At 54.2% G+C, this 24,554-nt stretch overlaps 3 protein-coding genes across 3 annotated transcripts; 1 reads left to right on the forward strand and 2 right to left on the reverse strand.

Annotated features, from left to right (window-relative positions):
• Positions 1 to 3,602: 3,602 nt before the first annotated feature.
• Positions 3,603 to 10,441, reverse strand: EMH_0083900 (cyclic nucleotide-binding domain containing protein, putative; the record flags this gene model as incomplete). Its single annotated transcript, XM_038022159.1, has 15 exons — positions 3,603 to 3,703; positions 3,937 to 3,988; positions 4,196 to 4,690; positions 4,919 to 5,004; positions 5,395 to 6,114; positions 6,255 to 6,414; positions 6,503 to 6,615; positions 6,949 to 7,267; positions 7,566 to 7,609; positions 7,950 to 8,024; positions 8,385 to 8,541; positions 8,871 to 8,998; positions 9,502 to 9,618; positions 9,891 to 10,029; positions 10,256 to 10,441. The coding sequence occupies 15 exons, from the start codon at positions 10,439 to 10,441 to the stop codon at positions 3,603 to 3,605; spliced, it is 2,892 nt and encodes a 963-aa protein (XP_037878013.1).
• Positions 10,442 to 13,181: 2,740 nt separating this feature from the next.
• On the reverse strand, positions 13,182 to 14,966 carry EMH_0084010 (uncharacterized protein; the record flags this gene model as incomplete). Its single annotated transcript, XM_038022160.1, has 1 exon — positions 13,182 to 14,966. One exon carries the CDS (start codon positions 14,964 to 14,966, stop codon positions 13,182 to 13,184), a length of 1,785 nt encoding a protein of 594 aa, XP_037878014.1.
• Positions 14,967 to 17,127: 2,161 nt separating this feature from the next.
• EMH_0084130 (uncharacterized protein) lies at positions 17,128 to 24,539 on the forward strand (the record flags this gene model as incomplete). Its single annotated transcript, XM_038022161.1, has 4 exons — positions 17,128 to 17,173; positions 18,192 to 18,246; positions 18,532 to 24,464; positions 24,523 to 24,539. 4 exons carry the CDS (start codon positions 17,128 to 17,130, stop codon positions 24,537 to 24,539), a joined length of 6,051 nt encoding a protein of 2,016 aa, XP_037878015.1.
• Between the last annotated feature and the right edge of the window lie 15 nt (positions 24,540 to 24,554).

Raw genomic sequence — 24,554 nt, forward strand, 5'->3', positions numbered from 1 at the left:
GAAATTTCGCATTGACACGCAAGTCAAGCACAACTTGCGCAGAGAGAACTATTGCAGCATGCTCATTGCATTCACTTTCGCCGCTGTAGCCAAGCGACACGAGGAATTCGCGAGAATGCGACCTGTGTCCCGGAACATGCACAAGTGCTGAAGGTTTTGGGGTACATCTGGACTGGCTGTAACGTTGCAACGTACGCACTGTACGACGCAGGATGCCGACGAGAGACCGGGAGAAGTGGTGAAGCCTACTACTGGTAGCATGTGCAGCCCCTTACCAGGTCTAGACCGCCCCACCTCACCGCTTCACGAGCTTGAAGGCGAAGAAGCTAAGAAACATCGGGAGTGTCAATTGCTTAAATCTTTTATTCATGCGTCCAAGACCTAAAAGTCGAGTGCTCATGCTGAGCGACCGACGTAGTTGCTGATGGTCACTCAGACTCCTCCCATTACCAAGACGGCACAGCGGGGGACCGCACACAGTCAGCCATCAACTCGTGCAGCAAGGGCTGCAGGGCTCTCCTTCTGTGGCTAGCTGGCAGCGGAAACCCCCGACGAATTTCTAGCTTTGGGAGTTATACCTCTTGAATATTGGAATAAATGTAAGCACTCGACGGTAGCGCTTCTGGTTTCATAGTATTTCAGCGCGCTTATAAGAATATGCGCGGTATCTGGGGCCATTCACTTCCACCAGCTTCCTCTCCGTGTTTTTCGCTCCCCAACAGAGCCGAATTCCGAAAAACATTCCAGTGAAGGACTCAAGCATTACAGCATACCCATGCTCAGGAGGGGTAATCCAGCTCTATACGGCTTTCGCAGTGCAGCAACTTAACAGCAGGTTTAAGAAACCTTCTGCAGTCGAACGAGCAGATGACCCTAGTGCAACAGCTTGCCAGGGACGGTGAGTTCATACTGCTTCGCAAACACGTTATGGTTCGTTTCCAGGAGCTTCGTCATCTATATGCTGCTCCAGATTGGGCTCGCCGCTAGCATATGATGGATCAAGCACATGTTGAAGCATACCAGGCAAGGTGCGCTTTCTGTAGCCAGCAGCAACACCAAACCGCCAGCCGCGCTTTGTACCATCTGTAAAAATTCTATACAGACTGAGAAAGCCGGGATAGAAGCTGGCGTTACCCCCCTCTATGCAGCAGCATAGCGTTGTGAATGCTTTGCCTTTCCAGGACAAGCTGAGCGCACGACAGATCCTGCTTCCTCAATATTCGCAACCGATTTATGAAGAAGGTCTTAAACGTGGAATATGGGCTACATGAGATCTCAAATGTAACTAAAGAGTTGCAGCGACGTAGGAGCGAGGAGGCAGTTTGGGAGGCTCTATAACGAGATTCCCTGATATTTCGGTATGCTTAACTGTCTGCACCCCGGCCCTCCCACGCGAATGCCAAACGGTCTCCTGTACCGAGTAGACGGTAAGCCGGAAAAAGAAAAACTGCATCTCCCAAACCATCTCGCAATGCCGCTCCGGCATACATTCCCGTGCGTAACATGTGGGCACGCGCCGGTCAGGCGCGTGCCCACATGTTACGCACGGCAATGTATGTGGTTACTACTTAGTATAATCACACCAACACTTCGGTGCTCGTTGCGTAACCGTGAGGGTTAATTGAAGAGTGGAGGCGTGGGGGGGTGCTTATTCATGTTTATCGAGTAAATAATTGATGAACGTATTAAATATTGTTTACGAACACACATATTGGGGCTCGCATGATATATACAGGGGCTCGCATGAAACGTGGTTCAAAAGGTGTTGCAACATGCCAGGCCGTCTCTTCTCCCACCCCGAAAGGCCGCAGTGTCAGGTCTAGTGGGTTTGCGGAACACAATAAATTTGGGAAAAGACAAAATAAAAACCTCCTTTAAGTTTTGGTAGATCTGTCATCCTGCTGTAACAGACGGGATGCCCGAGGGTGAGTAGCAGCTCACGTGAGGGTGTCAGCTAACGTATGCCTCCCTGCTCCTTATACTCAGCTGTGGGGTTCTAAGGATGAGCCCCACTCTAGTATTCCACAGTTACAACCTACTAATACGTCATGTTTGGCCCACATATTATGCTAAAATAAAATATTCGTTGTTATCGTACAGAAATATCGAGATAGCCTCTGAGGGGATGAGGGCTCTCAGCACAGACCCCTTAGTAGGCCCGCAGTACCCCCAATACTAGGGATTCGCAACACTCCATCGTGTGAAAGAACTTGCATTCCTACTAGGTCTCCCAGTTGCGTTTCTCTTCTGCGTTTATCTTATCGCTGGGGTCAGAAGACGCAGAGCGGCGTGCATTGACTGGTGGATCGATTGGCGTGAGTGGGATCAGTTTCCGACGTCCCTATCCCTAGGGCCCCAAACTCCCCTGAGCTCGCCTTCTGTAGGGGAATTTCTCACAGCCAGCTTGTAGCTCCTTATTGTTTCACACATCTGAGAAGCGGTGGTTCAGCTTTTACCACTTCTAGTTTTGGGTTTCGTGGCGATTACCTTCAGCAAGCACTAGAACAACAGCAGGAGGACTATATTCCCACAGCTCAAGCATCTCCTTCCATGAGGCTGAAAGTTGTTGTTGCTTATTTTGCGTTACAACAATTGCTAGACTAATATTAGGGCGCAACAGAATTGCATGCCATAGGCTTGAAAGCATACCCGAGCTGGGTTTGATCCCCTCATACGTTAACATCGGCAGAGGAGGTTGCGTTCTACCCTCCTGCAGCAGCTTTACTTTGCTAACGTTTACGGTTGAAGCACGAGCAAGTAATTTGGCGTAAGGTGCGGAAAGCCTCCACTAGTTTTCGGCCATTCATATGTCTCCTGGTGGGACAAAGTGAATGCAGTCCAACCACCAGCAAATCTGCCACTGGTCTCTCAAAGGCTGCGCATTCCAATGCAGCACTCTCGAGAGCCGTACGTGCATTGAGTCTGCCCCCGCTTATGTACCATTTTCCGCAGCAGACGTTTAGATGCCTGCAGCGCTTACAGATAGTTGGATTGTCCGCGAGGGCATGGGAGCGGTCACATAGCATTAACTGGCTTCAATCCTACAAATTTGGCTTTTCGAGAAGCAAGAAGGCAGGTATAGCTTCTCCCGGATCTTTGCTGTCCATTGACAATCGGCGAATTGCTTGTATTAGCGAGTGGACGCGAAGGCTAGCTGAGCAGTGAACTAATCCGGAGCAATCTTCTCGGCGGCTGGTGTATTCCTCAGTTACGCAGCCGAGTGGAAGAGATTCGTGTCCAAATTAATACTTCCACATTGACCGTACAAACTGTAAATGTCGCAGGCTGAGAAGAGTCGGAGAAAGCCTTATTGGGGGCTGCAGTGCCCGCAGTAATGTCCTTAGAAGTAGGACGGTCCAGGGTGGAGGCATTATCGCGTCCGGCTGCGTCGAGCTCTTCATCCCTTCACATGGGCGTGAAAGAAGAGTGACGCCTTCAAATTATCTATTCCTTTCACCATTTCTCCAAAAATCAAGCGTGGGGCGCCAGGCATAAACCGAACACGGTGGTTCAAAGGTTGCCGCAAACGAGTCAGTAGCATCGAAAAGGCGAATCAATGAGGCAGCAGGAATGATGCAGCTAGCATGAACACGCTGAAACTGCTAGTGTTGGGATGAAACATCCTGTCGCTTGGCTTGGATGTCAGCATCAGGAACGCGCTGCCTTTCACTGAAGAGACATGCCTTCACACCCCTTCCATCCGCTGAGTTTGCAGTCGCAGTGCGACTTGCTGCGCAAGCATGCGACGGCTTGTGCAATTTGAAGCGCCTCTAGGGGCCTCACAAATATCTGAGAAGGTAAGGGAGAAGGATGAGGCATTCAATTTTGATTTGAGACCTTTCTTAAGAAGATGGACACGCCAACACATCGCTCAGAAGTTCTGATATCACCAGGACAACCAACCGGCTGTAGCAGTCCCAACGGTGTCCCGCTTACCAGCCTCTAAAACAGACTTCCCTGAGCTGTGCTGCACGCTTGCTGAAAATAACTGCAGCAAGGTAACACATAGTTAGGCTTCCGCAGATGTACTGAAGTACGATTTTCTATCGCGCTGCGCTGGTTGTTCAACAGCGTCGTCGGTTAAATGTATGCCGCCACGCCGCTAGGGTGCTTCTAGCAGACTACGTACGATGCACTGCCTCATCATCAATATGCATTTAGCCTGCCCTTGATAAAAACGGATGAAAACACTCACCTGCATTGCTGCTGCCATTCCTCTCAGTGAAACTCCGCGGTCCTTTTGCCTGTACGCTTCCGGCGTCTGGAGCAGCAGATGAAGGCACGGTATTTCTGCACTCTTAGCCAGAAGCTGCTGGTGATGCTGCTGCTGCTGCTGAACTAGAGCATCCGGAAGCTCCCGTGCCGTCTTGCTACCGTTCGATGGTAGCGAATGTCTCCTCTGCCCCGGTGGGGTTGCTGACCGAGTAGTCCCCCCCTGCCTTGTAGCACTATTGATGTGACCGCCCGGCGAAGCGACCTGACCGGAAGACTCTGTCGCTAAAGAAACCAAGGTTCCAGAAGCTTTAATCAATGGCACCGCGACAGTTCCTCTTTTTTTAGGACAATCCTGCTGTCGTGGGGTGAGATTCCCTTGCACCTCCTGCTGAGGATCCGATTCCCGGTGGGCTTTCTTTGACTGTGCGCTATCCCGCTTGGTGGTTTGAAAGTGTCTTCCGCGTTGGGAGGCCACCTGTGCAAAAAAAAATGTGGAAATACAGCCGAGGCCTCCTCCAGTTAAGCACGCTATGAAGGTCATTTTGCACGCGGCGTCCGACCAGCTCAACAATCGTGAATGGCGGCGATCAACACTTGACGGTTCACGGGCTTGTACAAACCGTAACAACCAGAGCACCCCCCGCTTGGGTCGCTACGCGATAGTCGCCGACACAGACAGACGTCCAGACAGTCGGTCGCTCACTTGAGCTTCGCCTTGGCATTGGCAGCAGAACTTGTTGTTGATGTTTACAGCGTCTCTGCTGATGTTTCGGAAGAAAAATTCGAGAGCTGAACAGAAACAGCTGAATCTCAGATTCACGCATCTTCCGTATCCAAACAACGAATGTGGAGCGTGGAGCATTCGGCCCCCCCTGAACATAGGTGATGTCCCTAGGTGTATTCGAGACCAACTGCATCATTTGTTGCTGTCATCTCATGCGAAAGGATATCTGCGTCACCGCTTGCTATTATCTCATGCAAAAGGGCAGTGGGGAAGTTCCAGCGGCGCGGTGTTTATTTTCCCTGTAGTCTAAGAGCAACTCGCGGTCTTGTCGAGTGCGGTCTACCCCAGCTCAATAGAGGCTGGTCCTTTCGTTAGCTGACGCCTCACTAGAAAAGCTGAAAGCCCAACGGAAGCACTGCTGAGGACGAATGCATACATAAAATCAAATGACGCACCCGAATCGGAAACTATGGGGTGCCCTAAAGCAAGGGCAGACGCGGCGCACGCAGCGGCTTCTCTCGCGGCAATCGCCTCCGTCACTCCGTTTGCTTCAGTACCACCAGGGGCTTCAGGATTTGCTGTGACGTCTAGAATTTTCGCGCAGCTGCTGGTTCCACCTCCGCCCGCTGCTGAGGTGATACTCCCTTCCGCTATCAGCTTTGCAGAAGCGCTGGCTGCTCGGTGCTTCAGAAGGTTCGGGGAGACAGGGGAGGTTTTTGTAGACATCCCTGGAAACGAATTAGGGGCTTCATTGTACCTCAGTAGTTCCCCTTGAGAAGCCTCGTTCCTATGGAGTGGTGGCTGAATGGATTTGGTTTCGGGAGATTTTTGGCAGATAGAGAGTGTCCCATGAAACCCCGGAGAACACTGCTGGCTGGATGAATCCTGTTCTGGGGTTCTTTTTGCACTGACTGCTGGATCGACTTGAGCAACCCAGCGGGCAGATGGAGCTTCGGCACTATCATGCACTCCACCCGTTGGTGACTCGGTACTGAGTTGCTTCTGTTGCTGGGCTCGAGAGGGCTGAAGCTCGCCTTGCTGCTGCGATGAGGCCGCCTGGTGTCGCTGAGTTCGGCGCTGCTTCTGTTGTCGCAGCAGCTGGTAAGTGGCGTGGTTAAGCACCGCCGTATGCGGTTGAAAGCACAGAAGGTTGCGTGTGAATCGGTCGAAATGGCCTAAAAATGCGTGAACGGCTAAGGCACACTAACTGTTAGAGTTCCCGCTGCGGAGCCCCACCCCCGTCACAGCCAACACGAGTGACACCTGGATTCTTTTTGAAGCTGGCAAACAGGCAAGGGCAAAGGAAACGGCATACTGGCAAGCGAGATCGATGAAGCGTCAATGTACTCCTCCATCTGCTGCGAGAGAAAGGGTGAGAATGTAAGCGGAAGAAGAAACCGATTCATGCCGGACGACGCCTCTCCGGCGCCTGTATTGTTCTCTGCCGATGCGAAGTCGCCGCTGCTTTGCGTGGCCTGAACATCACACGGACTTCCCTATACATTTGCAGGAAACGAAAAGAAAGCAGCAGGAAAGTTTACACCGCGCTGAGCTGCCCCTTACGTCTCTCTGGTGCAGCAGTTCCAGCCGTCGTATGCGCTCTTCTTGCTTCCCAATGCGCCGCTCGAGGTGCTGCAGCAGCAGTAACCCAGTGACGCGGACTGCATCTAGTACACCTGCGCAAGTGAAACACAGCCCAGATTCAACGAAGCTCTAAGCCTTTTTTAAAAGCCGTAATGCGGGCCAAATTGAAGACTAATGCGTGTACAGAGCGCAAAAGTCGGCTAGCAGGAGTAGCAGACGGTGGGGAAAGCTGGATTATATGTGTTTAGGCAGCAACCGGTGCAGAACGTGAGCCGGGGATGATGGAAAAAGGGTTGGAGAGCATTTCTGTATTCGCGCCCCTTCACCGCACTACCGATGTAGGAGCATCTGCTGCAGCAACGCCCACAGCAGTGCGAGAGCACTTAAAAGACGGATGGCGTAGGGGACGTATGGTTACAGCTCACTAGGTGGCATGTGCTTAAACAGCTCGGACTTGGAGATGGAGAAAACCTGAGTCTTGGCGGAGAACGCAAAAACAGAAAACGGCTCTGGGGAATCAAAAAAGAGGGAGCAGAAGTTAACTATGCATCCTTCCTGCAATAGCGCCAAGTCTAGCTCTTCAAGCAACACAGACGGCTGAGCGCTCTTCTCATTTCTAGGGGAGCTATTCAGCTCAGGCAAAACCGCCGTCTCCTGGTCCCAGGTGCCGCTGGCCGCAGCAGCTGAGGGCGGCAAAGAGTTTGTGCGGCTTCCTGGTGTGCCAGGACGGCCGTTCTCTCGCACCTGAAGCCCATCGGAAAGCACCCCGACAAACACTTTAAGAGCTCAGCAGCATCTTACAGAGATTCATAGGCCCCGCGCTCACGCAGCAGATTTCAAGGGGGAGTGGAGAAGCTGTAGACGCCAGCAATCGAAGGGAGCAGTTAGTCACTTAGTGCTGTTGGCGGCGGGGATTGCTGCTGTTACGGTCGGTCCTCTGTGCAGCCGAGAGCCGTTTGTGAGCAAGGCGACAGGGGCTGGATCTGTGAGCAAGGGGAATACGGAGGTGGAAAACAGACAGAAAGCCCTGCAGCAGCCTTACAGCTTTTTCACGCTGCTGGCGGATGGCTCGAGAAACCACCTGGCCTTCAAGCAGCGCAAAAGACAATCCTTCTCCACTTCACCAGTTGGGCCAGGCTCGTCCGTGTGCCTTGGGTTACGAAAGGCGGGATTGACAGCCGGTGAGATGATCCTGAGTCTTATTCTACTTTGTTTAAACACCATCCAAGTTTAGTTGAAAAATGAATGTAATATACGTTCGCCAGATAGATGTGTGTCCATCCACCGGAAAACAGCCTGTTTGCACTTAGTGCTGAAGCTGCTGGTTGCCATGTTAGACAGAGAGTGCAATACCTTCCATACCACTATCGTACATACAGTATCCACCTGCTTCCCCCCCCGTGCCGCCTGCTACCCTTTCCCTCACTGACTGATGGAATCCACAGCGGATTGGGCCTCGGACGCTCCAGCGCAGATGGAGTGAAAGTCGCCGACATATCTTCTGCAGTGTCAAGGCGAGACAGAAAAAGCGAACAATAACAGCTCGAGAGCGATAATGCATGAGCCATCGCCGACCGCCGAATCTAGAGTACAAGCTACCTCAAGGTTGATTCAGCTGCTGCCAGTAATAAATCCTACCGCCGTCGCGTCCTCAGAACGCATTCGCCTGCAGCACCGCATATAAAGCTGTAGCAGGGTTTTACGGCGTGCTCTAACAGGTCACCTATGCTTTTGCAGCAGTTCCGCTTCGCCACTTAAGAGCAGCTTGTGAAGCTGCATTTTCGTTTTCTTGGCTCCGCGAAAGTAGTTGAGCGCAACGTAAAGGCATGCTCCGGACACAGGAGGAAGCTATCTAGCCTACCCTTGACGATAAGATAGAGCGTATCCTCCCTATTGCCTTCTGTGCTGAGTGGTACGTCCTTCTGGAGAGTCGCTTCTTTAAAGAAATAAGTCAGCTGTTCCACCACCAGCTTGCGAAGCTCTTTTGCCCCAGGCAACACCTGCCGCAGGGTCTGGACCTGCAGTGACGAGGTGTACAGCGAACTTAGTTAAGGATTGCCGCGGCGGACTGTAAAATACTAGAGAATTGGCACAAGAAAAACAAGGCAACTCCGAAGCTCCGTTGCCCTACGTCTCAGGGTATGAAGTGCATGGTTAGTCCCGTTCTAGCAAAAGCAACAATTGGGAAGCCTAAATCGAAGGTGCTGCTGTATAGTCTGTCTACAGAACTACAAAATTCATGTGCCTCAAAAGGGGTGAGGGCGTGGAGAAATAAAGAAACTAGAGAGGCAGAAGCGTATCTGGAGCTTCCCTAAAAGTGGAGACACGGCAGCGGTTGCTTTCCCACTTTGTCATCTGTCTTTTGCTTCAAAAAGTTGCCGAGACAGTGCTGAAATGACTTCTTGTCCAGAGTCAGGAAGAGCGAGTCACTGTGTGTCACCAGCGCAGCGGAGCGCACGTCATTGCGGATGAGCCCTGGGTCACAGCCAAATAAGCGCGTGCGCTGGCAACAACTGTCTGCGGGGTCTTCGCACTCTTTCGTGAATATGCTGAACTATTGCCAGAAGCCAAGTGGTTTTATGGTAGATTCGCCACAACACGACTGCTGCCTGTTGCTGCTTCTCTTTCCTCAACCTCAGTAACAGTTGCGTCGAAGGTAAGCCGCAAGCAGAGCGTAACGGGCGGGGGAGTCGATGCACTTGCCCAGCTCTCCAAACGAATGGCCTTCGCCAAGCACTGCCACACAGCTGTTTTTGTCTACACGCCTCTCGCGCGGAGTGTCGCTGGATGCTGCAGGCAACAATAGATTTGTCCGCTGGTGTCAAGCAGATGCAGCAGATATGCAGAAAGACCGGCGTACATCTCTCAAGTGGCTGCATATTAATCTAACTGTCTAGCGTAACACCTTTAACGACTTCAGAGGAAGACAATGTTGTTTTTAGGGGTAATACAGAGTCTGAGGGGACATTTTTATTTACTCTGTCCTTGTTTTGGAGACAACTCCCCTTGATCTGCTCCTTCGCGTTCCGGCGCATCTTTTAGCTCCTCAATGTACACCCCAGCTTTGCCGGCAAGAATGAGATACCAGTTGTCGGCTGACAGCATACCAATGAAATGCGCGCACAGTTGCCGTCGTGGAAGCCGTGCCGCAAGAGGGTGCGCGCAAACATCTTTGAGTCCAGCTCCACTAAGCTACCTCAGCGCAGTGAGGGCTAAGCCATTCAACGTTTGGCGCTGCAGCCTCATCTGCAGCAACTAAAGCAATTCTCGTGTACTGCCATTGGATCAGCGGCAGTGACTGCTGGGAGTGCTCTGGAAAGTGGACAAGGAGCGCAGTGAAGAACAGGAAAGACAAAGGGACTCTAACCCGGATCTCCTTTGTAGAACACCACTCTGTCTTGCTTGAGTGTAGTGTATGTCATGTGCCGGCAGAGCTCGAGGGACATCTCAGCATCCAACTCCGCAAAGAATTTGTTGTCTCGCACCAAGTCAAAGATGCATTCCACCTGTGCGTCCGCCCACGCCGCAGTAGCACACGAGCACCAGAGGCCGAGTAATCGCAGGGGCCCTGTTGATGCTGCAATAATTTCTTATAAGACGATGTAGACACTCAAATGGCGTAGCTAGACACCTTAAGTGCAAATACGAGGGTATCCGTCGCTGCTCTTCAATTTTGCATATAGGGGAAACCCATAGTCATAGAATAGTGTATCGTGTGGTCCTGAACTTTACATTTTCTCTGCTTCTTTCAGCTGGGGGTAGCTGCAAGAGTTCCAGCGTTGCTGCAAACTGTTCATTCGTGGCAAACTGCTCCAGGGGAACTCTGTCCTCATCCTCCTTCGTCTCATCCTCATCGGACAGCTCTGAGCTGAGGTCTGACGAACAGTCAGATATCTCAGGGTTCGCAAGCGGTGGCATTTCGGAAGATCCCAAGCCGAACGCCTCAACGCTTACGCCGAAGAAAGGTACCCTCTCACGCCGAAGGCCTTAACGCTCACCCCGAAAACGTTTACCCTCTAAACCCTGAACACGAGCTAGCGGGCTAGAAGGGGGACTTCCGCTTGCCTCATACAAACAATTTGGGCAGTGCACACTGCCAAGATAAACTTAAATTCAACGGGTTTCTTCAGGGATCATAAATGCTTGGGGCAGAACTTCTAGAACGCGCGCTTAAGAGACCAGTGTGCGAGATTCAGGTATAGGAAAGTGTATATATCCGTACATATAGAAGTGCACGTCTGTACTTGCATGCAGCAAGTTTTACGCTTACATGCATAAAAAGCTCTATTCAGACGTACACACAGACAGGCTAGAGGCCGGATATGGGGATAGTATGGGGTCCCCTGCACGGCGGCCGCTCTCGTGCTGGCTGTTAAGCGCCTCTCTATTCACGTGGGTGAAACGGAATAAACGTGTAAACTATCTGCTTAGCTGCTAATTACTTCCGGTTGCCATGAGCCAGTTTGTCTGCAACAAGAGAGGTGTTAACGGAGGAGGCAACGGCTGGACGGGAGCTGCGAGGGTCCAGCGGGCACCGCCGGCGCGCCAGCCTGCGTTAAGGGTTGAAAAAGAAGGTAATTTGATACTATGATTTAAATTTAAAATTTTAGGGTGACCATAAAATTGAGTTTGAATTAAGGGCATCCTAGCATAAAAGCCCAGTGAGAAGGTCTACGGGGCCCCTCTAGGCCAAGCCGCTCTCCTGCTCGGCGTGCACCGGGGGCTAGTGCTCTGCAGCAAAGGGCTCCGAAGATAGGACCCATCTAAATAAATACATTTCATAAACACGTTGTGCATACTACTGCAGTGTGCTGGAGGCAAGAACATCTATTCGTTTGTACATTCGCAGCTACAGTAGCGCCAGCTCGAGCTGCTCTGCTTGCGGGGCTACCTGGAGCAGAGTTGCTCAGCCCCAGCACAGAAAGGTATTTAATTAAACCTCCAGCTATGCGGCTCGCTTGGATTGAAACTCAGGTGTAACCTCATTTTTGCACAGCATAATAGTTCAACAATGTATGACTGCTGCAGAATATCTTCATTTTCGCGTAGAGAGCCGACGCCATGCTGACGGAAGTCGGCTGTAGCAGCAGCACCACCGAGGCAGCGTGCATAGTATAGCGGCAGAAAAACTTGTTAGGACTGCTCAACGAATATGCACCCAGTGCTGCATATCTGACATCTACGCTTCTATGTATTAAATGAAAATTAGAAGGTTGTTGCCTAAAAGAAACTTGAGTATTTTCCGTGAAGTGAAACGTTCTGTCAGTCCTACCATCGGAGACTCGTGTTGCAAGGTGCAGCGTTGAACAGTATTACTTCGTGAGCATAATAATTTATTATTACTGCTAATTGTGAGACACTTGAAGTCATGTGTGCCTCTAGATGCATGCAACACACACAGTGGGCCGTCGGCGGCCACTGTGAAGCACACTTGTGCTGAGAATGCTTGCAGGATTCGTATTACCCGCGGTGTTTGGCTTCTCTCCCTCTTGCTTTTATCTTATTAACGTTATACCCTGATTATCCACTGCTGGTGACTATTTACCTCGCTAGAATAGTTTGCTTGGCCGTCTGCACTTCTGCGTGAGGTGTACGCCTGATATGCAATCCTCATGCAATGTTGTTGGCTCACCTGTCATGGGGCGGTATGAGGAATACCTCAACTTATTTGAATTCAAACTCTTAGCACTGTCAGGTTCCTTGACCCACAAGTGAGGCACAAAAGAGAAGGAAAATTGTTGAGGCCTTTTGAGAATTAATGTACGCAGAATACTTCTCTTTGTCTTCAGATATTTGTGATGAATTCTGCGCCCTTCTACTTGTTTGCTTATATTGTTGGTCGAGCAGCTCGTCTCAGTGTTATTTCAGGGTTGCTAAGACGTATAAATAATAAACATTGGCTACATAATGCATTTATTACTTTATAAGGAGTGATGAATCAGAATCAATACAGTGAAGCGTCGTTTCACGTATAGTGACTCACGCGTTTCCCCTCCCCCTCTGCCTGCACGCTGACTTCACAAGTATTCTACACATATTTTCTTTTTGCATGTAAACCCAGGAAAAGATATGCACGGAAACTCGTGCACTTCCTCATACAGACGGAGGCGCACTGCGGCTCCACCTCCTCTCACTATGTTAGTAAACGTCTCCTGTAACTCTTCTGTATTACGTTAATATGCGTTTTCTCTATGCTGCTAATCTGCGCAGCCTCTATTACATCAATAACTGCATATTTGCTGATGCGTGTAAACAACAGACGAATGCTGGTCTGAGTGCAACGACTCAGTGCGCCGGCTGCTGCTGCTGCTGCTGCTACTCTTTGTTGAGGATGCACATACAGAGGCGAAGACAAACTGTAGTCCTACTCTGTAGGCGTTGCAACGACTGCTGCAGCAGCAACTACTGGAGCACGTGCTGCAGATACTGCAGCGGCAACTGCTGCATCCACTGCTGCAGCACCTCCAGCAACTGCAGCAAGAACTGCAGCAGCAACTGCAGCTACTGCAGCAGGATATCCGCTCAGTGCGTTCTTCTGAAATCCGTTCAAACAGTTTGTGTTGGTGTCCTGCTGCTGTTAGAGGGCCTTCACGCCCTGTGGTTCCGCCTCTGTCCTCATCTGCTGCGGCGCGACGTCAGGCGTCTGCTGCTGCTGCTGCTACTGCTCCTGCTGCTGCTGTTCCTCTTCTGAGTCATCGTTCTTGCCTTCGGTCTCCCTTAGCCTGAGCGGAGGTGGTGCAACAGGCTGCTGTCCCTCCTCCGCTTCCTGCTGCTGCTGCTGTGGTTTCTCTGGCTGCTGCTCTTCCTGCTGTTCTTGCTGCTGTGCCTCTTCCTCTTGCTGTTGTTGCTGCTCTTGTCGCTGCTGCTGCGTTGTTGTGCTGCTGCAGGCCTTGAGTGCGTACTGGAAGACGGCCTGCTTGAGGGGGGTACAGGCCTGTAAGCAGGCAGAGATGAATGCCCACAGCTCAGCAAATGTTATGTTGCTGCCATCTGCAACCTCCAGAGGCACGCTGCTGCAGGCCCCCACGATGCTGCTGCTGCTGCTGCTGCTGCTGGTGTTGCTGCCGCTGCTGCTATTGCTGCTTCTGTGACTGCTGCGGGGGTGAAAATGCAGCTGTCTGGCGGAGAATCTGCCGCTCCTGCTGCTGCTAGGGAGGCTGGAACCCTCTGTCTCGGTGTCGTCGTCAGCTGCGGCAACAGCAGCAAACAGCCCCTGCTGCTCATCGAGGCCCCACGCTGCATCTAATGCCTGCAGCACCGCCGGAAGGTCTTCTGCTGTCAGTCTGCAGGGCTCCTGCTGCGGCTGCTCCTCCTCCTGCTCCTGTTGTTGCTGCTGTTTCTCCTCCTCCTCCTCCTGCTGTTGCTGGTCCTGTGTCTGAGCAGACCCCTGGTCTTTATCCTGCTGCTCCTGCTGCTCCAGCTGCTCCTGCTGCTCCTGCTGCTCCTCCTGCTCCAGCTGTTCCTGCTGCTCCAGCTGCTCCTGCTGCTCCAGCTGCTGTTGCAGCTCTTGTAGGTAGTTGTAGACGCAACGCTCGGCCTGGGGCCTGAGCGCCTCGAATGCCCTCCAGCCCCTCTCCTCACGGACCTCTGCAGCCATTGCTAAGTAAAATGGCAGCTCGGAGTGCCGCAGATGTTCACCTCGGACGCACGAGTTTGCTGCTGCTGCTGCTGCTGTTGTTGCTGTTGTTGCTGCTGCTGGTGCTCCTGCGTTGGAGGCGCAGCAGGCCTTCTCGTACGCCTCTGCTGCCTTTCCCTGACGCAGCAAATACTGCGCAAGCCAAACGAGAGGATCAAAGCGGTCTTTAAGGCCCTGACCCAGAAAGAGAGAAGGGCCATTTGTAGTTGATTCCTGCTGCTGCTGCTGTTGCTGCTGCTGCTGCTGAAGCAGCAGACTCTGCTCGTACTGACGCTCATCCGCCTGCAGCTGCTCCACAAAGCTGCACAGCGCCGCCAAACCGCTGTCCAGCAGCGGCAGCAGCCGCTCACACAGGTACAGCTCGAGGGCCTCGTGGGGGGGCCTGCCTACAGCAGCAACAGTCTCGCGAGCCAAAGCCCCCCAAGAAGGAGCTGTCGCTGCTATTGTTCCTGCTGCTTCTGCTCCTGCAGATGGCGCTCCATCGACCCCAGCAGAAGGAGAGCCACAGATAGACTCAAGCAGGGTACAGACAGACACGGAAGGGTCTAAAGCGTCCGCGAGGCCCTCAGCCCCAGCAGCCGCAATATCTGCTGCACTGTCTCCTGTGCCCTCTGCAGGGGCACCCCGTGGGTGACCCCCATCTTTGCTCGTTTCGGGGTAGTGCGCCGCTCTGCTGCTCCGCACCTGATACAGCAAATACTGCGCAAGGGCCATCCGACGTTTCAACTGGGTCTGGGGCCCCCCAAATGGGCTCCCAGAGGGGCCCCCAGAGGCGTCACCCTCCGATACGGGGCCCTCAGCTACCATCGCCAACTTGAGGGCTTTGACCCTAAAACAGGGGCCCGAACTCGTCCGCTTTATAACTGAAACTGAATTCGTTTTTTTATCTATGGAGAGTGAAGGGGCCCAACTACAGGCCTCTGTTGTTGCTGCCCCTAACAAGCTGACGGCCTCAACCCACAAGTACGGGGATCTTCCTAGCACCTCATTGTTTGGTAACGGGGGCCCCCAAGGTCTCCACAGAAATTCGACGGGAGCCCCCAGGGCATCAAGCTGCAGTCAACGGGGGCCCCCAAGGCCTCGACCTACAGGGGAGGGGGGGGGCCCAAAAGCCTCGAACAGCAGTGCAAGGGGGCCCTTGGGGACTGAAACCACCAGCTGTATGTTGGTGGCTTCGTGAGGCAACCAGGGGCCCTAAGGCCTCATCCCCAATTATGGGAAGCCTCGACGGGGGATCTCCCCTAAGCGAAGAGTAACATAACTCGATCAGAGTAAAAAGCTCTAAAGACAGCAGAAGTAGCAGCAGCGGCTGCAGTGGCTGCGGCAACAGCAGCAGCAGCAGCAGCAGCAGCAGCCTCAAGGTCACAGGCGATTTACGAAGGTCGGGTGGAGTTGGGGTGTCTCAGCAGGTCGGTGGAGCCGCGGAAGAGGCGGAACCGTTTTAGTTTTAATTGAATAGTAAATGAAAAAGAGTTTGAAATATATTTCCTTAAAATAAATGCGCAGGAGGGACGGGCACAACACAAACAATCTGGGGCTGAGGTGACCCGCTGAGCCTCGCGCACCGCTGCTGCTGCTACTGCTGCTGCTGCTACTGCTGCTGCTGCTGCTGTGGATGCTGATGCTGCTGCTGGAAAGGAGCAGCTCACCTGTAGATTTTGATGAAATGTATTTTGATTTATGCATATTACAAATTCAAATTGTTTATGGGAAAACTCCATGCGGTTGTAAACCCCCAACCGCACACCGGCGGGGCCGAGCACAGCGGCGAAGGAGGCCTTCAGGGTCACCTCCACAGCAGCAGCAGCAGCAGCTCCAGCAGCTGCTGCTGCAGGAGTGCACGCAGCAAAGCTAAAGAGCTGCCCTTTCTGTCTTAGGCTGCAGGACACGCCGCCCCAGGCGCTCCCCAGACAAACAACTACAGCCACAATTAGATCCCAAGACAGAGACCGGCAGCCGCCGATCCTAAACCGTAAAACCTCAACCCAAAACCCTAAACCCTAAACCCTAGGCCTAAGGAACTCATCGAGACACGCGAACTCAAACGCGAGCCCGCGTAAAGAATGAAATGCTGATGAGCAAGCAGCAACAGCAGCAGCAGCAGCAGCAGCAGCGGGAGCAGCAGCAACTGTTGCAACGATATGGGGTTTGAACAACCGCATTTGCCTCGGTACTGCTTAGTAGGAACAATAGCAGGGACGCAAAAGCCATAGATCCCCTCAAGGGCTGCCACAGCATCGCTTGCTGCAGCAGCAAGATCCGCAACAGCAGCAATTGCAGCAGCAGCAACTGCAGCAGCAGCAACTCCAGCGGCAAGTTAGGGCATCCCCAACATACAAAATGCACTTCGGGGTCGGGGGAGAAGACACCCTCCTGGAGGCCAGATGGAAGATCCAATCAGGCACTAAACCCTAAACCCTAAACCCTAAACCCTACACCATAAACCTCAAACCCGAAAACCTAAACCCTAAACCGTAAACCCTAGGCCCTAAGCCATAAGTCTCAAAACATAACCATAAGAAGGTTCTAACGGACTCCAGTAGTCCGTGCATGAGCAGCAGCAACAGCAGCAGAAGGAGCAGCAGCAACAGCAGCAGCCGCAGTGCTGCTCCTGGGTGTCGCTGCTTAAGTATTTGCTGCTGCTGAATCGATTTTGGTTTGCAGCAGTAGCAGCAACAACAACAACCGGGACAGCAGCAGATGCAGCAGAAAGCAGAACTCATAGATACGCAGCAGCAGCGTGGCAACATACATCACCACAAAGCTTAACCACCTGTAGAGAAGCAAAGCGAACACCGACAGCAGCACCGCCAGCAGCAACAGCTGCACCAGCAGCAGCATCAAGAGCAGCAACAAGAGCAGCGATGCATTCGTTTGCTTCTGCGCGTCTCAGGGGCCATCCGACAGCTGCAGCGGACGTCGAACGCAGCGACGCGCCGGGGGTTTATGTTTTTCTCGCTGCAGCAAAATGGGCATCGACAGACCCACAGGAGCCAATACACTGCAACTCCAGGGTCAGCGCAGCATAAGCAATAGCGTTCAGATATACTAGGGTTTAGGTTTTAGGGTTGAGGGTTCAGGGTTGAGGGTTTACGGCAGTCGTCGCAGCACAAGCATCGGCTTTCAAAGACAGAGGCTACACACAAGTGTACAGGGTTTAGGTCCTAGCGTGTAGTGTGTTTGGTTCCTAGGGTTTAGGGTTTGTGGGTTAGGGTTTAGGGTTTAGGGTTTAGGGGTAGTCCAGAGGAGGCACATTGAAGCAAAACGCAGCTCACACAAAATAACAGCGCAACGCACACCGTAAAAATAAACAAACAAATAAACAAAACAATAAACATTACTGCAGCCAGTAGCGCACAGAGGGCCCCTACGTACTTATGGGGGCCCTTAGAAGAACCCTGTAGAATGAGGCACCTCCGAGCCCAGGGGCCCCCTAGCTTGGGGGCCCCTGGGGGCCTCTTAAGTTAGGGGCCCCTGGGGGCCCCCTGGGTCAGCGAAGGTGCGCTGGATCGGCAAGGGGGGATAGCAGGGAATTGAAAAGAAATGAATCGATGAAAAGACGGCAAAGAAACGAGTTTATTTATTCATTTATTTGTTTGTTTGCTTATTTTTCCTTCTGTTTATTAATTTGTTTGTTTGTTTATTTTCCCTTCTGTTTATTAATTTGTTTGTTTGTTTGTTTGTTTGTTTGTTGCAGTAGACATTCGAGACGCAGTCACAGTCAAGTGTGGGGTGAGCCTCCACAGGGGCATTTTTGCTGTTGCTGCTGCTAGTGCTGCTGCTGCTGGTGGTGCTGCCGCTGCTAGTGCTGCTGCTGCCAGTGTTGTTGCTGCCAATGCTGCTGCTGCTAGTGTGGATGCTGCTGGGGTTGTTTGACGGCTCCTCGGCAACTGCAGCAGCTGCAGCAGCAGCAACAACACCTATACAGCTGCATCGAAGTCCTAGAGGACTCGAATAATCTGTTGCACTTGCTTTGTTTGCGGCTGCTGCTGCTGCTGCTGCTGCGGCTGCTGCTGCTATTTGCTGCTGCAGGGGGAAGTGGAGCTGCCGATGAGCGCCCGCTGCTCTCAGCTACGCGCGCCTACGGGTAAAGCCGCATATTTTGTTTGTATGCTTTTGTTTGGTTGGCTGCATGCACATCTGCTGCCTATTATATACTGTTTGCTGTCTCTGTCTCCTCTTTTTATCCCCATTATCTTTCTCCTTCCTCTGTTCGTTCGAATATGTTTTGTTTTATGGGGTGATTGCAAGGGGCTGCGGCAGCAGCAGCTGCAGCAGCAGCTGCAGCAGCAGGTGTTCGCTGCTGCAGCGGGTGCTGAAGGCTGCAGCAGCAGCAGCCACTGCTGTTAACTGCTGTGGGTTGCCGCTGCAGGCGCAGCTCGAGTTCACGAGGCACTGTGGCCTTTCCGGCAGCATCAGCAGCAGCAGGAACACGAGCAGCAGCAGCAGCAACAGTGGCAGCAGCAGGGGGTTCTTTGCATGCAACAAAGTCGGCTAGGGGGATCCCTGATGGTTCCTCCTTTACTGAGACGGTGCAGCAGCTGGTAGACGGTCTGCAGCACCTATCAGACCCGTTCCGTCTGCAGCAGCAGATGAAGCTGCAGCGGCACCAGGAAGATGCTGGGGGGAGGCCCAGGGGCTATCCTTACACCGCAGCAACAGCAGCGGCGGCGGCAGACAGCAGCAGAGGTCGATCGAAGGGGAGGCAGGTCTACACGAGCTACAGCAACAGCAGCTACTGTAGCAGCAGCAGAGACATGACAACTGCAAGTGTTGACCGCAAGCAGCAGCGGCAGCTGCAGCTGTTGCTGCAACTGCTGCCGACTGAGGGGCAGCAGCTGCTGCATGACGTCCTTGCTGCAGAGCAGCAGCAGCAACACTGTCTGCTGCTGCTGCTGCGCAAGGCGATGGAGGATGAACGGAGAACAGCAGCAGGAGCTGCAGCAAGAAAAGAGTTTATTGCTGCAGCAGCAGCAGTCGACCATCTGCTGCAAACAGGCCAGGCACCTCCCCCCCCGGCAGCAGCAGCAGCAGCAACAGCAACAGCAGTAACGTCTGCAGCAGCCGCATCAGAAGCAGCTGGGGAGATGACGATCAAGCAACCGCTGCCTCCTCCACCTGATGATCCTTCTTCATCATCATCAGCAGCAGCAGCAGCTGCTGCTGCTGCTGCTTCTACCCCCAGTAATTGTAGCGGGCATCTGCGGGTGGGCCGAGACCCCTCGGGGGTCCTGACCGCACTGCGCAGCAGCCAGAGAAAAGAGGAAGGGATCTACAAGCTGCAGCCCCGCAGCAGCAGCAGCAGCAGTCCTACAGGAAGGGGCTGGAGGACCGAGCAGAGGGCACAGCAGCAGCGGCTGCATACTGCAGCAGAAACCCTCAGGGCCCAGACGCTGCAGCAGCAGTTTGTATTGCAGGAGGAGCTGCTGATGCGGAAGCAGCTCGAGACCCGCCTCCACGCCCTCCTGACGCAGCTGCCCCCCAAGCAGCAACAGCAGCAGCAGCAGCAGCAGCAGCAGCAGCAGCTTGGGGACGCTGCTGCCTTGAGACGTCCCTCTCTCGATGCAGCAGACTCCTCTCCACGGGACTCTGGGCCTTCGCATTTTCCTCTTCTGGCCTCCACAATCGCTCAGCAGCGCCTGAGCAGCAGCAGCAGCAGCAGCAGCAACAGGGAAGCAAGTCAGCAGCAGCAGCACGCGCAGCAGCAGATGCCTGCAGAGAGTGCACAGTCAGAAGACTCTGTAGTTATAGAGGCATTGAGAGAAGCTGAAGAGCTGATGCAGCGGGAGCAGCAGCAAACTGCTGCCTTCAGGCATGCGGTGGATTCGCCTATAGGATACTTGAATAGCCCAGCAGCAGCAGCAGCAGCAGCAGTAGCAACAGCAGCAACAACAGGAACAACCACACCGCGTGCTGCAGCACACTCCCGCTCCCCTACAACAACGGACAGACAGCAGCTGCTGCTGGAGACAAACGCAGAAGTGCAGCAGCAGCAGCACGAGATGAGGTGGCAGCTGCAGCAAGCTGCTGTGCAGCAGCAGCAGGAAATTTTCCAGTCACAGCAGCAGCCTATGGCGCTGCCATCGCCCCCCATGCAGCAGCAGCTGCAGCAACAAGAGCAGCAACAGCAGCAGCCTATGCAGCAGCAGTTGTTCACACTGCTGCAGCAAATGCTACTGCAGCAGCAAACCATTCAGCAGCAGACCATTCTACAGAAAAATCAGATATACTCCTTGCAGCAGCAGCAGCAGCAGCACTTAGACAAGGAGCAGCAGACTGACAAACTTGAGGGTCTGTCTCGGCTACCTTCTCTGCTCGAGTTCAGCAGACAACAGGAACGCATCCGAGCAGCAGCAGCAGCAGCAGCAGCACCGTCTCCGCAGGGCCAGCTGCAAGGAGAACAACTGCAGCTGATTGAGCAGCAGCAGCAGCAAGAATTATGCTGGGCAGCAGAACAGCTTGAATACCGAAGCACCGGGCTGCAAGAGCTGCCGCAGCCGCAGCAGCAGCCACAACTGCAATTGCAGCCGCACGAGCAGCAGCAGCAGCGGGAACAGCAATACCAACAACACCAGCTGCAAGAGCAGCACCAGCAACAGCAGCAGCAGCTGCACGAGCAGCACCACCAACAACAGCAGCAGCAGCAGCAGAAGCACATTGACAACAAGCCTGCTCAACAGAAGGAAACAGGAGAACTGCGACCCCTACAAGTGACGAACGGGCAACAGCAGCAAGCACAGGGGGTCTACAGGGTGCAGCAGCAGCAGCAGCAGCAGCCGCAACAGCCGCAACAGCAGCGGCTGCAGCAGCAGCTGCAGCAGCAGCTTCGGTTGCTGCAGCAAGAGCAGCGTCGGGGGAAGCAGCTCGAGCAGCAGCTGCCGCCCCTGCAGAAACGGCTGCAGGGGGAGATAGGAAGGCAACAGGGCACCATGCATCGAGGGGAAGAGCAGCAGCTGCAGCAACAAGTGCTGCAGCAGAATCAGCTAATGGATAAGCAGGAACAACAACTGCAGCAGCAGCCGCAGAAACAAATGCAGCAGCAGCGGCAGGAACAAACACAGCAGCAGCAGCAGCGGACACAAAAAGGGCAGCAGCAGCAGCTGCAACAGGTTATCATCACGCAGCTGCAGCAGCAGCAACAGCTGCGTCAGAACATTCACTGTCTGATGCAGACAGAAACGCAGCAACTTATGCTAGAGGCCTCACAGCAGCAACAGCAGCAATTGCTGCAGCCGCAGCCGCAGCGGCAACAGCCGCAGCAGAAACAGCAGCAGCAGCAACACCAACAGCAGCAACAGCAGCAACAGCAACAACAGCAGCAACAACAAAGGCAACTGCGACAACAGCAACAACAATACCAAGAACAGCAAGGGCGGCAGCAGCCGCAACAGCATCAGGAACAGCAGCAGCAGCAGAAGCAGCAACGGCACCAGCTGCTGCAGCAGGAGCAGCAGTGGCAGCAGCAAGAGGAGCAGGAGCAGCAGCTCCATCTCAGAAGGCCGCAGCCTCAACGCAGTCCCTCAGCACGCAGAACGAAGCGCAAACGCTTCACCGAGGCGCCACAGCAGCTGCAGCACCAGCAGCAGCATCACAGCAGCGGCAGCAGCAACAGAGCAAGAAGCGTTATGGTTACCCTAAAACACAAAGCAGCAGAATCACCAACTGCAGCAGCAACCCCCAAGGGGCCCCCCACCACATCCAGCAAGCAGCAGGGCCCCCCTTCTCCAGGGCCCCCCAGCTTCGGCCCAGGTGGGACCTATTCCCCTCAGAGCAGGAGCTATAGGCAGCAGCAGCAGCAGGAGCAGCCGCAGCAGCAACAGCCGCAGCTATATCACCCACAACGGAAACAATCACAACCACGGCAGCAGCAGCCACAACCACAGCCGCAGCAGCGACCGCAGGAGCTGCCACAACCGCAGCTGCAGCAACAGCCCCAGCAGCAGGAGCAGCCCCAGCAGCAGGCCCAGCAGCAGCCCCAGCAGCAGCAGCAGCAGCAGCAGGACGGACTGGATATATATCATTCCCCCCCTCTGAGCCCTGTCTCCCCTCGGGGGTCCCCCCACAGCATCCGTTTAATTCGAGGGCGGCTGAGCCCACCCCACTGCGGGTCCCCCGCCCCTCAGCAGGAAATAAAGAAAAAGACATTTCAGCCAAAGATGAGGTCCCTTACTGCCTTCGTACCATATGAAGGCAGCCTGCAGCAGCAGCAACAGCTGCAGCAGCAAAAGCAACAGCTGTTGCAGCAGCAGCACCAGCTGCCGCTGATGGATGATGAACTGCAGGCGGAAGGGCAGATGAGCAGGGGCAGCGAGAGAAGCAGCAGCAGCAGCAAAGCCCTCCTCAGTGGGGCCCAGAGCCAGCAGCAGCAGCAGCAGCAGCAGCAGCAGGTCCAGGGATCCCCTACTGCAGTGTATAGGGGTTTCTTTACTGCGAGCAGACGGAGGTGGGGGAGCCAGGGGCAACAAAGGTGGAGCCCGACAGTGAAAAACACCACACGTACAATACAATATGCAGCAGCAGCAATCGAAAATGCAGCAGCCACTGACGCTCCCGCAGCAGCAGCTCCTGTTGCTGCAGCAGCAGCTCCTGTTGCCGCTGCAGTAGCAGACACTGCCACAGTTGCAAAGGCTGCGGGTAAGCAAGGCGCAGGACTAAGGCCTGAAGCGACAGCAGCGCCAGCAGCAGCACCTGCAGCAGCAGCTCCAACCGCTGCAGCAGTGGCTCCAATAGCAGCAACAGCAATTTCAGCAGCAGCAGCAGAAACAGTAGTTCCAGCAGCGAGACCATCAGCTCCACCCGCAAGAGCATCGCGAGCAGCTTCAGCAGCAGCAGCTGCAGCAGCAGCAGCAGAGACCGCCACCGCCGCCGCCGAAGCAGCAGCAGCAAACGCAAATATACTGGAGAGACCAAAAACAAGCCTAGGCAGAGCAGCGCAACGGAGTTACAGCACATACACCTCAACGCCTCGCAGCGTGTCGGGGCCTCCGCCTATTAGAAACCGCGCCCAGACGGTGCTGCCGCCGGCTGCAGCAGCAGGGGCAGCACCGGGAGTAGCAGCAGGAGCAGCAGCAAAAGTAGCAGCAGCAAACGCAACAACAGCAAAAGCAGCAGCAGGAAAAGGCGCAACAACAGCTGCAGCAGACGTCGAAGCTGGCAGCAGCAGCAGCAGCACCAGCAGGAAGAGCAACAGCCAAATCAGAGAAAGTGAAGACAGCAGCAGGCCCTCTGCTCCTGCTGCTGCTTCGGTCGCCCCCAGACCCCACGGAATTCTGCGCGGGAGAGCCTACACTGCAGTCTCTGCTGCTGGGCCGCAAAAGAGCAGCAGCAGCAGCAGCAGCAACGGCAGGCAGCAGCGGCTGTTCACTCAGCAGCTGCAGCGCTGCCCCAGGGGACTTTCTGCGGGAGCAGCAGCCAATAGAGGGGGCAGCAAAGGCAAGGCTGTTCGCATTATCAGCAGAAGCAGCAGCAACTGCAGCAGCAGCAGCAACAGCAGCAGCAGCAGCAACAGCAGCATTATTAGAAACCGAAAGCCAACCCCATACCCCCTGGCTAAGTTGACGTCTGGCCCCCAGCCTGTGGCACAGCGGAATCCTCAGGGGCTCCCCAAAGGCCGTAGCTGCACAGTTGTTGCTGCTGCTCCTCGCAGCAAGAGCTGCAGCAACTGCAGCAGCAGCAGCAGCAGAACAGGTGGACGACTGGCGGCCAATGGCGACGCCACGCCCCAAGTCAGAAGAGCCACAAGCGCTGCTGCTAGAAGGACGGTTAGCAGCAGCAGAGTCAGCAGCAGCAGCAGCAGCGGCTACTGCTACAACTGTGGCAGCAGCACCCACGCCAACAGGGCTGCTGCACAGAGCCGACAAGGCTACACGAAGGCTCAAGCTGTAGAACCACCAACAACAGAAGCGGCTGCAGCAGCAGCAGAATATGAAGCAGCAGCAGCAGCAGAGGCAGAAGAAGCAGAAGACGCAGAAGCAACAGAATTTGTGGAAGCAGCATCAGAAATAGCAGCAGAAGCAACAGAACCAGAAGCAGCAGCAGAAGCAGCAGCAGCAAATGATGCAGAAGACGAGGAGGAATCGGCCCCACCAACGTCACCTCAACCAACGGCCACATCAGCAGCGTTTGCAGAGGCAGAAGCAGCAGAAGCGGCAGCAGCAGAAGCAGCTGCAGCAGCGGCAGGAGCAGCAGGGCGAGAAGCAGCAATAGCAGAACGTGCAGCAGCAGCACCAGCGACAGAAATAGCAGCAGCAGAAAGCGAAGCAGCAACTGGAGGAGCAGCAGCAGCAACAGCTGCAGCAGATGGAGGTACGCTCCGGGGGCGAGCCAAGACCTGCATGGTCCCGTCTCCACGGGGAGACAGCAGCGCCCAGCGGCTGCTGAAATCTCAGTCTGTGG

The sequence above is a fragment of the Eimeria mitis genome, genomic scaffold (genome assembly GCF_000499745.2).
Source record: "Eimeria mitis Houghton genomic scaffold, Emh_scaff113, whole genome shotgun sequence".
Lineage (NCBI taxonomy): Eukaryota > Apicomplexa > Conoidasida > Eucoccidiorida > Eimeriidae > Eimeria > Eimeria mitis.